The sequence below is a fragment of the Pecten maximus genome, chromosome 5 (genome assembly GCF_902652985.1).
Source record: "Pecten maximus chromosome 5, xPecMax1.1, whole genome shotgun sequence".
In the NCBI taxonomy this organism is placed as follows: domain Eukaryota; kingdom Metazoa; phylum Mollusca; class Bivalvia; order Pectinida; family Pectinidae; genus Pecten; species Pecten maximus.
The window spans coordinates 43,171,220-43,185,638 of NC_047019.1; the positions used below are offsets into that span (position 1 = coordinate 43,171,220).

General features: G+C 33.8%; 1 protein-coding gene across 1 annotated transcript in view; it reads right to left on the bottom strand.

The window, feature by feature from the left end:
* The window catches only part of LOC117328103 (rho GTPase-activating protein 20-like), a 208,158-nt gene that overhangs the window by 171,729 nt on the left and 22,010 nt on the right, over window positions 1-14,419 (bottom strand). The window contains exons 2-3 of the mRNA XM_033885463.1: window positions 10,645-10,858; window positions 3,400-3,496 (exon numbers count right to left, since the gene is read on the bottom strand). Of these exons, the coding sequence (XP_033741354.1) occupies window positions 3,400-3,496; window positions 10,645-10,825 (278 nt within the window). The 5' untranslated portion in view covers window positions 10,826-10,858. The remainder of the gene's footprint in view (window positions 1-3,399; window positions 3,497-10,644; window positions 10,859-14,419) is intronic.

The following is a 14,419-nucleotide window of genomic DNA, read 5'->3' on the forward strand; positions in this document are numbered from 1 at the left end:
TGTTGTGTGACTTTATATCTCCCATAATCATCAAGGGCCCTGTTGTGTGACTTTATATCTCCCATAATCATCAAGGGCCCTGTTGTGTGACTTTATATTCCCCATAATCATCAAGGGCGATGTTGTGTGACTTTATATTCCCCATAATCATCAAGGGCGATGTTGTGTGACTTTATATACCCCATAATCATCAAGGGCCCTGTTGTGTGACTCTATATCTCCTATAATCATCAAGGGTCCTGTTTTGTGACTTTATATCTCCCATAATCATTAAGGGTCCTGTTTTGTGACTTTATATCTCCCATAATCATCAAGGCCCCTGTTGTGTGACTATATATCTCCCATAATCATCAAGGGCCATGTTGTGTGACTTTATATCCCCCATAATCATCAAGGGCCTTGTTGTGTGACTTTATATCTCCCATAATCATCAAGGGCCTTGTTGTGTGACTTTATATCTCCCATAATCATCAAGGGCCCTGTTGTGTGACTTTATATCTCCAATAATCATCAAGGGCCCTGTTGTGTGACTTTTATCCCCCATAATCATCAAGGGCCCTGTTGTGTGACTTTATATCTCCCATAATCATTAAGGGCGATGTTGTGTGACCTTATATCCCCCATAATCATCAAGGCCCCTATTGTGTGACTTCATATCTCCCATAATCATCAAGGTCCCTATTGTGTGACTATATATCTCCCATAATCATCAAGGCCCCTATTGTGTGACTATATATCTCCCAAAATCATCAAGGGCCCTGTTGTGTGACTTTATATACCCCATAATCATCAAGGGCCTTGTTGTGTGACTTTATATCTCCTATAATCATCAAGGGCCCTGTTGTGTGACTTTATATCCCCCATAATCATCAAGGGCCCTGTTGTGTGACTTTATATCTCCCATAATCATCAAGGCCCCTATTGTGTGACTTTATATCTCCTATAATCATCAAGGGCCCTGTTGTGTGACTTTATATCTCCCGTAATCATCAAGGCCCTTGTTGTGTGACTTTATATCTCCTATAATCATTAAGGGCCCTGTTGTGTGACTTTATAACCCCCATAATCATCAAGGGCCCTGTTGTGTGACTTTATATCTCCCATAATCATCAAGGGCCCTGTTGTGTGACTTTATAACCCCCATAATCATTAAGGGCCATGTTGTGTGACTTTATATTCCCCATAATCATCAAGGGCCCTGTTGTGTGACTTTATATCCCCCATAATCATCAAGGGCCCTTTTGTGTGACTTTATATCTCCCATAATCATCAAGGGCGATGTTGTGTGACTTTATATCCCCCATAATCATCAAGGGTCCTGTTGTGTGACTTTATATCCCCCATAATCATCAAGGGCCCTGTTGTGTGACTTTATATACCCCATAATCATCAAGGGTCCTGTTGTGTGACTTTATATCTCCCATAATCATCAAGGGCCCTGTTGTGTGACTTTATATCTCCCATAATCATCAAGGGTCCTGTTGTGTGACTTATATCTCCTATAATCATCAAGGGCCCTGTTGTGTGACTTTATATACCCCATAATCATCAAGGGCCCTGTTGTGTGACTTTATATCTCCCATAATCATCAAGGGCCCTGTTGTGTGACTTATATCCCCCATAGTCATCAAGGGCCCTGTTGTGTGACTTTATATCTCCCATAATCATCAAGGGCCCTGTTGTGTGACTTTATATCCCCCATAATCATCAAGGGCCCTGTTGTGTGACTTTATATCTCCCATAATCATTAAGGGCGATGTTGTGTGACTTTATATCCCCCATTATCATCAAGGGCGATGTTGTGTGACTTTATATCTCCTATAATTATCAAGGGCCCTGTTGTGTGACTTTATATCTCCCATAATCATCAAGGGCCCTATTGTGTGACTTTATATCTCCCATAATCATCAAGGGCCCTGTTGTGTGACTTTACATCTCCCATAATCATCAAGGGCCCTGTTGTGTGACTTTATATCTCCCGTAATCATCAAGGCCCTTGTTGTGTGACTTTATATCTCCCATAATCATCAAGGGCCCTGTTGTGTGACTTTATATCCCCCATAATCATCAAGGGTCCTGTTGTGTGACTTTATATCTCCCATAATCATCAAGGGCGATGTTGTGTGACTTTATATCCCCCATAATCATCAAGGGCCCTGTTGTGTGACTTTATATCTCCCATAATCATCAACAAGCCATATGCCCATAATGCTGAGGTTGACCTTTGACATTTGAATTTGGATAACAGTCGAAGCATACTTTATATATGTACTATGATGTGACTTTCATTTCTTTTTGTCTCTATATATTTGCTGGGCTAACATAAATTTAAATGCCACTATTATACTCATTTGCTTTATTTGAACATTAAATAGCAATCACACAAATAACCAGTGTCATTATCAAAGATCCACTTATTCTTAAACTTGGACATGATTGACGACCTTTCAACCCAGTGACATTGATCTTCAGTTGACATTCATGTACATTGGACCCAGTGACCTTGACCTCTTTCATTCACTGACTTTGACCTAATTTGCTCAGCTGACTCCTTGTTTAATTCTGACCTTTTATGGGCCACCATGTCATTACAAAATGTTCATCAGTGAAGGGATAAAAACAGACTTTACCCTTTGGGCCTATAATGACCTTGAGTTTTGACTTCAGTTTTTATTTTCATGAACTAAATTTCTTGACCAAATTTCATGTAAATTGGCCAACAAATATACTAAAGTTGTCATCTGTGGTCGGATGGACAGGTCCCTAACAAGAGATTCCAGGGGGATCTTGGCACCCACCATTCATGATCTTTATTGGTTCTATGTCAGACTGATCTCTTTGTTTTTCTGATCAAAAATCTAAATTAGAATGGCATAGCTAGGGACCAAGGGGTAACTTACACATGAAGTTTGAGGAATATCCCTCCAGTACCTTTCAAGAAATAGTGATGACAAACTTCAATTTTCAAAATCCAAGATGGCCGTCTATCGGCCATTTTGTTTTTCTGATAAAAAATCTAAATTAAATTGGCACAACTAGGGACCAAGAGTAACCTACACATGAAATTTGAGGAATATCCCTCCAGCACTTCACAAAAAATAGCAATCTGATGATGGTGGGCTAATAAGGCAGTATATGTACTGGGTTAATACAGTGAATCACATTGATAATATGCTAGAAATCTACTCCAAAGTTCCCAGAATCTGGGACAGCTCCTTACTTCAGACTTAAATCAACAAACTGTATTACAACAGTTACAATATCGCCCATCTACAAAATATTGCTCACATAGTTGATTTTTTTTCAAAGTATTTTGTGGTGAACTTTTGGGTTACAACAGTTCAAGGGAGATAACTCCTACAACACTACTATACTGTCCTTCATTGTACAGACTATTACCGTAGAGGTTCTGCATACACGTCCAGGACACTTCTCAGTTGTGCACAATACACACGCTCTGTTGTTAGGAGTTCATGGACAAGGTCCAAGCGACCGTCTGAAATATACAAATACACTAAATTTTTAAGTTATTCACCAAAATGCATTTATTTTTTCATTTTCATTCATAGTTTCCTTACTTGCAATCAGGTTTTAGAAAGACTAGGCATTTTGTAACATAATCTGGTAAAACATTTGCCAAAATCTGTTACTGCAGGTACAATATCAATTAAATAAAACTGCAATCCCCAATGTGACTTTGATCACTAATAACACTTTTTTGGTGCTATGGATTTACAATAACACATACCCACAGTTATTTATATATAAATAGTGGATGACTCAGGGGAGATAACTCTGATCCTCCTCCTACACATATTACCAAACTGAAGCTGGCTGTGCTCCAGACTTCAGTATACATGTACTTTTATACCTGCACAGAGGCCAATTGTCAAATATTGGTTAATGTAAACAATGTGCAGGAAATAGAAACAAACACCTCCTCAGTGAGAGCCAATTACTTCAACCATTAACCTGTGGTAGGTATTGAGGTTAATTATAGTAACACCATCCTCCGTATCTCCTCCAAAACTCCAGCTTAAACTGACACTATGTATCCCTTGTTTACAGCATGTCCATCAAATGCATTCCATTATATTTCTTGTAAAAGTATCCATCAACACATGGTGCCTATCACACTTCTATCAGAGCTTCCTATCATCAATATTTGGTGTAGCACACCAGAACTAGTAATCTAATAGCAGGTGATACTAACCAAATAAACATAGCTTTAAAACAAGTTTATATCTCACAGTTTACAGTATAGAAGTGTTACTATAGTTTATATACCACAGTTAACAGTATAGAAGTGTTACTGTAGTTTATATATCACAGTTAACAGTATAGAAGTGTTACTGTAGTTTATATACCACAGTTAACAGTATAGAAGTACAGTTTATATACCACAGTTAACAGTATAGAAGTGTTACTATAGTTTATATACCACAGTTAACAGTATAGAAGTGTTACTATAGTTTATATACCACAGTTAACAGTATAGAAGTGTTACTATAGTTTATATCTCACAGTTAACAGTATAGAAGTGTTACTGTAGTTTATATCTCACAGTTAACAGTATAGAAGTGTTACTGTAGTTTATATACCACAGTTAACAGTATAGAAGTGTTACTGTAGTTTATATACCACAGTTAACAGTATAGAAGTGTAACTGTAGTTTATATACCACAGTTAACAGTATAGAAGTGTTACTGTAGTTTATATCAGTTAACAGTATAGAAGTGTTACTGTAGTTTATATACCACAGTTAACAGTATAGAAGTGTTACTGTAGTTTGTATCTCACAGTTAACAGTATAGAAGTGTTACTGTAGTTTATATACCACAGTTAACAGTATAGAAGTGTTACTGTAGTTTATATCTCACAGTTAACAGTATAGAAGTGTTACTATAGTTTATATCTCACAGTTAACAGTATAGAAGTGTTACTGTAGTTTATATCTCACAGTTAACAGTATAGAAGTGTTACTGTAGTTTATATACCACAGTTAACAGTATAGAAGTGTTACTGTAGTTTATATCTCACAGTTAACAGTATAGAAGTGTTACTATAGTTTATATCTCACAGTTAACAGTATAGAAGTGTTACTGTAGTTTATATCTCACAGTTAACAGTATAGAAGTGTTACTGTAGTTTATATCTCACAGTTAACAGTATAGAAGTGTTAATGTAGTTTATATCTTACAGTTAACAGTATAGAAGTGTTACTATAGTTTATATACCACAGTTAACAGTATAGAAGTGTTACTATAGTTTATACCTCCCAGTTAACAGTATAGAAGTGTTACTGTAGTTTATATACCACACAGTTAACAGTATAGAAGTGTTACTGTAGTTTATATCTCACGGTTAACAGTATAGAAGTGTTACTGTAGTTTATATACCACAGTTAACAGTATAGAAGTGTTACTGTAGTTTATATACCACAGTTAACAGTATAGAAGTGTTACTGTAGTTTATATACCACAGTTAACAGTATAGAAGTGTTACTGTAGTTTATATCTCACAGTTAACAGTATAGAAGTGTTACTGTAGTTTATATACCACAGTTAACAGTATAGAAGTGTTACTGTAGTTTATATACCACAGTTAACAGTATAGAAGTGTTACTGTAGTTTATATACCACAGTTAACAGTATAGAAGTGTTACTGTAGTTTATATCTCACAGTTAACAGTATAGAAGTGTTACTGTAGTTTATATACCACAGTTAACAGTATAGAAGTGTTACTGTAGTTTATATCTCACAGTTAACAGTATAGAAGTGTTACTGTAGTTTATACCTCACAGTTAACAGTATAGAAGTGTTACTGTAGTTATATCTCACAGTTAACAGTATAGAAGTGTTACTGTAGTTTATATACCACAGTTAACAGTATAGAAGTGTTACTATAGTTTATACCTCACAGTTAACAGTATAGAAGTGTTACTGTAGTTTATATACCACACAGTTAACAGTATAGAAGTGTTACTGTAGTTTATATACTCACAGTTAACAGTATAGAAGTGTTACTGTAGTTTATATCTCACAGTTAACAGTATAGAAGTGTTACTGTAGTTTATATCTCACAGTTAACAGTATAGAAGTGTTACTGTAGTTTATATCTCACAGTTAACAGTATAGAAGTGTTACTGTAGTTTATATACTCACAGTTAACAGTATAGAAGTGTTACTGTAGTTTATATACCACAGTTAACAGTATAGAAGTGTTACTATAGTTTATACCTCACAGTTAACAGTATAGAAGTGTTACTGTAGTTTATATACCACAGTTAACAGTATAGAAGTGTTACTGTAGTTTATATACCACAGTTAACAGTATAGAAGTGTTCCTGTAGTTTATATACCACAGTTAACAGTATAGAAGTGTTACTGTAGTTTATATACCACAGTTAACAGTATAGAAGTGTTACTGTAGTTTATATCTCACAGTTAACAGTATAGAAGTGTTACTGTAGTTTATATCTCACAGTTAACAGTATAGAAGTGTTACTGTAGTTTATATCTCACAGTTAACAGTATAGAAGTGTTACTGTAGTTTATATCTCACAGTTAACAGTATAGAAGTGTTACTATAGTTTATATCTCACAGTTAACAGTATAGAAGTGTTACTGTAGTTTATATCTCACAGTTAACAGTATAGAAGTGTTACTGTAGTTTATATCTCACAGTTAACAGTATAGAAGTGTTACTGTAGTTTATATCTCACAGTTAACAGTATAGAAGTGTTAATGTAGTTTATATCTCACAGTTAACAGTATAGAAGTGTTACTGTAGTTTATATCTCACAGTTAACAGTATAGAAGTGTTACTGTAGTTTATATCTCACAGTTAACAGTATAGAAGTGTTACTGTAGTTTATATACCACAGTTAACAGTATAGAAGTGTTACTGTAGTTTATATCTCACAGTTAACAGTATAGAAGTGTTACTGTAGTTTATATCTCACAGTTAACAGTATAGAAGTGTTACTGTAGTTTATATACCACAGTTAACAGTATAGAAGTGTTACTGTAGTTTATATCTCACAGTTAACAGTATAGAAGTGTTAATGTAGTTTATATCTCACAGTTAACAGTATAGAAGTGTTACTATAGTTTATATACCACAGTTAACAGTATAGAAGTGTTACTGTAGTTTATATATCACAGTTAACAGTATAGAAGTGTTACTATAGTTTATATCTCACAGTTAACAGTATAGAAGTGTTACTGTAGTTTATATACCACAGTTAACAGTATAGAAGTGTTACTGTAGTTTATATACCACAGTTAACAGTATAGAAGTGTTACTGTAGTTTATATACCACAGTTAACAGTATAGAAGTGTTACTATAGTTTATATCTCACAGTTAACAGTATAGAAGTGTTACTGTAGTTTATATCTCACAGTTAACAGTATAGAAGTGTTACTGTAGTTTATATACCACAGTTAACAGTATAGAAGTGTTACTGTAGTTTATATACCACAGTTAACAGTATAGAAGTGTTACTATAGTTTATATCTCACAGTTAACAGTATAGAAGTGTTACTGTAGTTTATATACCACAGTTAACAGTATAGAAGTGTTACTGTAGTTTATATCTCACAGTTAACAGTATAGAAGTGTTACTGTAGTTTATATCTCACAGTTAACAGTATAGAAGTGTTACTGTAGTTTATATCTCACAGTTAACAGTATAGAAGTGTTACTATAGTTTATATCAGTTAACAGTATAGAAGTGTTACTGTAGTTTATATACCACAGTTAACAGTATAGAAGTGTTACTGTAGTTTATATCTCACAGTTAACAGTATAGAAGTGTTACTGTAGTTTATATACCACAGTTAACAGTATAGAAGTGTTACTGTAGTTTATATACCACAGTTAACAGTATAGAAGTGTTACTGTAGTTTATATACCACAGTTAACAGTATAGAAGTGTTACTGTAGTTTATATACCACAGTTAACAGTATAGAAGTGTTACTGTAGTTTATATACCACAGTTAACAGTATAGAAGTGTTACTGTAGTTTATATACCACAGTTAACAGTATAGAAGTGTTACTGTAGTTTATATACCACAGTTAACAGTATAGAAGTGTTACTATAGTTTATATCTCACAGTTAACAGTATAGAAGTGTTACTGTAGTTTATATACCACAGTTAACAGTATAGAAGTGTTACTGTAGTTTATATACCACAGTTAACAGTATAGAAGTGTTACTGTAGTTTATATACTCACAGTTAACAGTATAGAAGTGTTACTGTAGTTTATATACCACAGTTAACAGTATAGAAGTGTTACTGTAGTTTATATACCACAGTTAACAGTATAGAAGTGTTACTGTAGTTTATATCTCACAGTTAACAGTATAGAAGTGTTACTGTAGTTTATATACCACAGTTAACAGTATAGAAGTGTTACTGTAGTTTATATACCACAGTTAACAGTATAGAAGTGTTACTGTAGTTTATATACCACAGTTAACAGTATAGAAGTGTTACTGTAGTTTATATACCACAGTTAACAGTATAGAAGTGTTACTGTAGTTTATATCTCACAGTTAACAGTATAGAAGTGTTACTGTAGTTTATATACCACAGTTAACAGTATAGAAGTGTTACTGTAGTTATATACCACAGTTAACAGTATAGAAGTGTTACTGTAGTTTATATCTCACAGTTAACAGTATAGAAGTGTTACTGTAGTTTATATACCACAGTTAACAGTATAGAAGTGTTACTGTAGTTTATATACCACAGTTAACAGTATAGAAGTGTTACTGTAGTTTATATCTCACAGTTAACAGTATAGAAGTGTTACTGTAGTTTATATACCACAGTTAACAGTATAGAAGTGTTACTGTAGTTTATATACCACAGTTAACAGTATAGAAGTGTTACTATAGTTTATATACCACAGTTAACAGTATAGAAGTGTTACTATAGTTTATATACCACAGTTAACAGTATAGAAGTGTTACTGTAGTTTATATACCACAGTTAACAGTATAGAAGTGTTACTGTAGTTTATATACCACAGTTAACAGGTATAGAAGTGTTACGTAGTTTATATACCACAGTTAACAGTATAGAAGTGTTACTGTAGTTTATATCTCACAGTTAACAGTATAGAAGTGTTACTGTAGTTTATATCCACAGTTAACAGTATAGAAGTGTATACTGTAGTTTATATACCACAGTTAACAGTATAGAAGTGTTACTGTAGTTTATATCTCACAGTTAACAGTATAGAAGTGTTACTGTAGTTTATATCTCACAGTTAACAGTATAGAAGTGTTACTGTAGTTTATATCAGTTAACAGTATAGAAGTGTTACTGTAGTTTATATACCACAGTTAACAGTATAGAAGTGTCACTATAGTTTATATACCACAGTTAACAGTATAGAAGTGTTACTGTAGTTTATATCTCACAGTTAACAGTATAGAAGTGTTACTGTAGTATTATATCCACAGTTAACAGTATAGAAGTGTACTGTAGTTTATACCTCACAGTTAACAGTATAGAAGTGTTACTGTAGTTTATTATCTCACAGTTAACAGTATAGAAGTGTTACTGTAGTTTATATACCACAGTTAACAGTATAGAAGTGTTACTGTAGTTTATATCTCACAGTTAACAGTATAGAAGTGTTACTGTAGTTTATATATCACAGTTAACAGTATAGAAGTGTTACTGTAGTTTATATACCACAGTTAACAGTATAGAAGTGTTACTGTAGTTTATATACCACAGTTAACAGTATAGAAGTGTTACTATTAGTTTATATACCACAGTTAACAGTATAGAAGTGTTACTATAGTTTATATACTCACAGTTAACAGTATAGAAGTGTTACTGTAGTTTATATCTCACAGTTAACAGTATAGAAGTGTTACTATATATAGTTTATATCAGTTAACAGTATAGAAGTGTTACTATAGTTTATATACCACAGTTAACAGTATAGAAGTGTTACTGTAGTTTATATACCACAGTTAACAGTATAGAAGTGTTACTGTAGTTTATATCCACAGTTAACAGTATAGAAGTGTTACTGTAGTTTATATCTCACAGTTAACAGTATAGAAGTGTTACTGTAGTTTATATATCACAGTTAACAGTATAGAAGTGTTACTGTAGTTTATATACCACAGTTAACAGTATAGAAGTGTTACTATAGTTTATATACCACAGTTAACAGTATAGAAGTGTTACTGTAGTTTATATACCACAGTTAACAGTATAGAAGTGTTACTGTAGTTTATATATCACAGTTAACAGTATAGAAGTGTTACTGTAGTTTATATCTCACAGTTAACAGTATAGAAGTGTTACTGTAGTTTATATACCACAGTTAACAGTATAGAAGTGTTACTATAGTTTATATACCACAGTTAACAGTATAGAAGTGTTACTATAGTTTATATCTCACAGTTAACAGTATAGAAGTGTTACTATAGTTTATATACCACAGTTAACAGTATAGAAGTGTTACTGTAGTTTATATACCACAGTTAACAGTATAGAAGTGTTACTGTAGTTTATATACCACAGTTAACAGTATAGAAGTGTTACTGTAGTTTATATCAGTTAACAGTATAGAAGTGTTACTATAGTTTATACCACACAATTACGTACCTGTAGGAAGCTCCTCAAACTCTTCCCCAAGGATAAGTTCCTCAAACACATCCTCCAGAGTTCGGTCAGGTCCTGGGGACCCACAGCTGCCTGTGCCTTCGGACCCGAGGACAGCCCTGGTCGACTCCATAATAAGGCGGTAGCTGTTGATCCGGTGGTCCATGGCAGCATGGAATAGCATGTCCCTTATCCCGGATCCATCCTCACAACTCAACTACAACACATAAAATGGTATCAACCATCGCAGCAGGGAAAACATGTCTAACTGTAATACACTAAGTCTTTAATCATCCTCAAATTTCTTAAAACTTCTTCTGAACACCATAACTTACATATATCTCCTGCAAGAAAGAATGTTTACAAAATGGTCAGAAATCTTGTCAATATCATTTCGACTTTTTATCATTTGTAACTCAAATGACAACTAAATACATTACTGTTCGATATAAAACATTTTCCTGATATACACTGCTATGGGAGATAAATGTGTGACATCTGTCCAACCAACATGTGACGTGTGATTATTAGTAGGATATAGACATACAAAGCTGCCGACGTAATATTTGGGGTGGGTTTATTATACCAGTATTTGATTGACAAGTCAACCTCTCTACACAACATTAGACAAGTCAACCTCTCTACACAACATTACACCATAGTGTGGACACTGCATTAAACAACTCATCTCCACCGACAATCCATAAACGGGCTAATAAAACCACCCTATTGTCAGTACACCTCTACTATTAGTACATTTGTATGGTCTAGTTAACTCACATTAGTACATTTGTATGGTCTAGTCAACTCAAATTAGTACATTTGTATGGTCTAGTTAACTCACATTAGTACATTTGTATGGTCTAGTTAACTCACATTAGTACATTTGTATGGTCTAGTCAACTCACATTAGTACATTTGTATGGTCTAGTTAACTCACAATACTACATTTGTATGGTCTAGTTAACTCACATTAGTACATTTGTATGGTCTAGTCAACTCACATTAGTACATTTGTATGGTCTAGTTAACTCACATTAGTACATCTGTATGGTCTAGTTAACTCACATTAGTACATTTGTATGGTCTAGTCAACTCACATTGGTATATATGGTCTAGTTAACTCACATTAGTACATTTGTATGGTCTAGTTAACTCACATTAGTACATTTGTATGGTCTAGTTAACTCACATTAGTACATTTGTATGGTCTAGTTAACTCACATAAGTACATGTGTATGGTCTAGTTAACTCACATTGGTATATTTGTATGGTCTAGTTAACTCACATTAGTACATTTGTATGGTCTAGTTAACTCACATTGGTATATTTGTATGGTCTAGTTAACACACAATACTACATTTGTATGGTCTAGTTAACTCACATAAGAACATTCATTTTCCTTTTTTTATATCTGTTTTTCTAGTTTTGTTGAGTAGGAGTCAAATAACAAGACACAATGAAAAGAAAATTATTGGTTGGAAGGTACGTTTTACATTTTTATAACATTGTGACAGAGTCATCTCCCCTGGTAGTATTGTCTTGTTGGACCATCAGAGCGGGCTTAGATTGATAATTATCAGACCTTTATTGGAAATAAACACAAAATATCCAATGTCACTTCAAAGGGGTTCCTTCCTTCCTATGACGTTCTAATGATTGTCATCCATGTAGTTAAGTAAATATTTCATTAATATTCAAAGTTAACATCCACATATTGATTATTGTGTGGAATCTTTTGTCTGATCATCAAGTTCAGTATGACGAGTTTTAATAGTACAAGGGAGTGTCAGAACATCTTGTTATGCTAGAGAGAATTACCGTTTCAACTTGCGGGATTTGGGGGGCGTAGGTTTGATCCCTGGTGGAGATCCACTTTTAACTGTAGTGCCTACATGTATATGATTCACTAGTATGGAAATAAGTTATGGACTACTTCCGCTAATGCCATGGAGAGAAAGAACCAAACAGTCAGATCGAGGACCTCCAAACTCTAGGCAAACATTTAAACCATTAGAGTTACCAGGCCACCAGCATTCTGACCATAATCTTTCCCTCCTTCAACAAAGTCTTTGACTTGAAAATACCCATCAAATTCTATACCACCTTCCATGGTGATTTAGTGGAGGCATTATCAGAGAATGAACACAAAATCTAGGTCGGGACTCAAACCCAGGACCTCCAAACTCTAGAGGGACATTCAACCCATCTGAGCCACATCAGCATTCAGGCTAGCTTAGTTCCTCTGCACTAAAATCTTAACTTTATCTTCACCATTATTTTTTCTTACAAAATGATTGTGGTAATAAAAATATGGAAACTGGATGGACAGACAGGCACTTGTATTTAATTATTATACGGCAATATTACAATACAATGATTAGGAATTATGAAATGTAACAATGACCATGGACCTAGTTTAATTTCTGATAAATCGCTAAGATGTCATGAAAGTAATTTTTTATACATGTATGTAGGATGTTTATTATGGTGTAAAACATGACGAAAATCTATTCAGGTGTTATCATTATCAAGATAAACAGAGATTCAAAGGTGACAGAAGAAATTAATATTGTATCCCAAGCAGAAGAGGTCTGTCCATCCAGCTTCCAATCATTTTTTTGTTAGGTTTAATTATATATATATGTACTGTATTATTCAAACTTATATCAGACTTTACAACAACAGTTATCAAATTTTAAAGTTGTATTCCGTACTGACTATTTTCTGCCCTCCTGTGACCTCACTATCAAAGTGCAGCTGCCTATGTCCAGGTGCAAAACAATGGATATCAGACTGACTTTATGAAAGTATTGTGCTCACCATCACAGGTAAGTATTCAGGTATAATGTTGTACTCACCATCACAGGTAAGTATTTAGGTATAATGTTGTACTCACCATCACAGGTAAGTATTCAGGTATAATGTAATTAGCTGTATCAAGGTTGGATCAGTTTAGTTTGAACAGACTAAAGCCTTACTTATATAAGGAATTAAGAATTAACCATCGGAGGTCTGACTAAACCATACAGTCCATATATTATAGCTAAATCCCCCAGGTATCGTAATCATAAGTTTATTACAGTCAAATCAACAAACATAAGGTTTAAAACCTACATAACATTACACATGTCTAGCCATTTCTTAGTTGACACATTATGATTTCATTGGTATAGTTACTAACACAAAGGTAATCAACACAAGTTACTATAACACGTGGGAGTTGTCCAGTCAGAATTAAATTGGGGGGGCTTAATATTCAATCCCTACACGCCCGCACACCCTAAAGTCAACTGGTCAGTCATCAGAAACTTCCAGAACAAAGAGTCTTATTAGATACCCTGAAAAGATATTTTGCACAAGTTTGGATTTTATAAAAAATAAAAAATATCTATAAGTATCTATTCTTATGGAAATTGTAAATGACATGTAATTTGTGGAAATTCTTAGAATAGACTAGATCGATTAACAAATGTTCATATGGTCCTGATTATATAATAACAGGTTATGTTGTATTAGCTTAGTGAAAAGCGTACACACCTGTGCACTTACCAAATATTTCCCATAAAATATATGATCAAGTGATCCTTCATTTCCAGATTCCCTCATGTGCTATATCAAGACAGTCTGATTCTAAATTGGCAAGGGGTATTCCCATCAATTTTCTTGTCCAAATTGACCATAGGAAACATATTCTGATGCTGACAACTTTTATTATTTTAAATGACATTAGAAAGAGTTCTTCAAAGGTACACATCAAAAAGAAATTATGCAACTT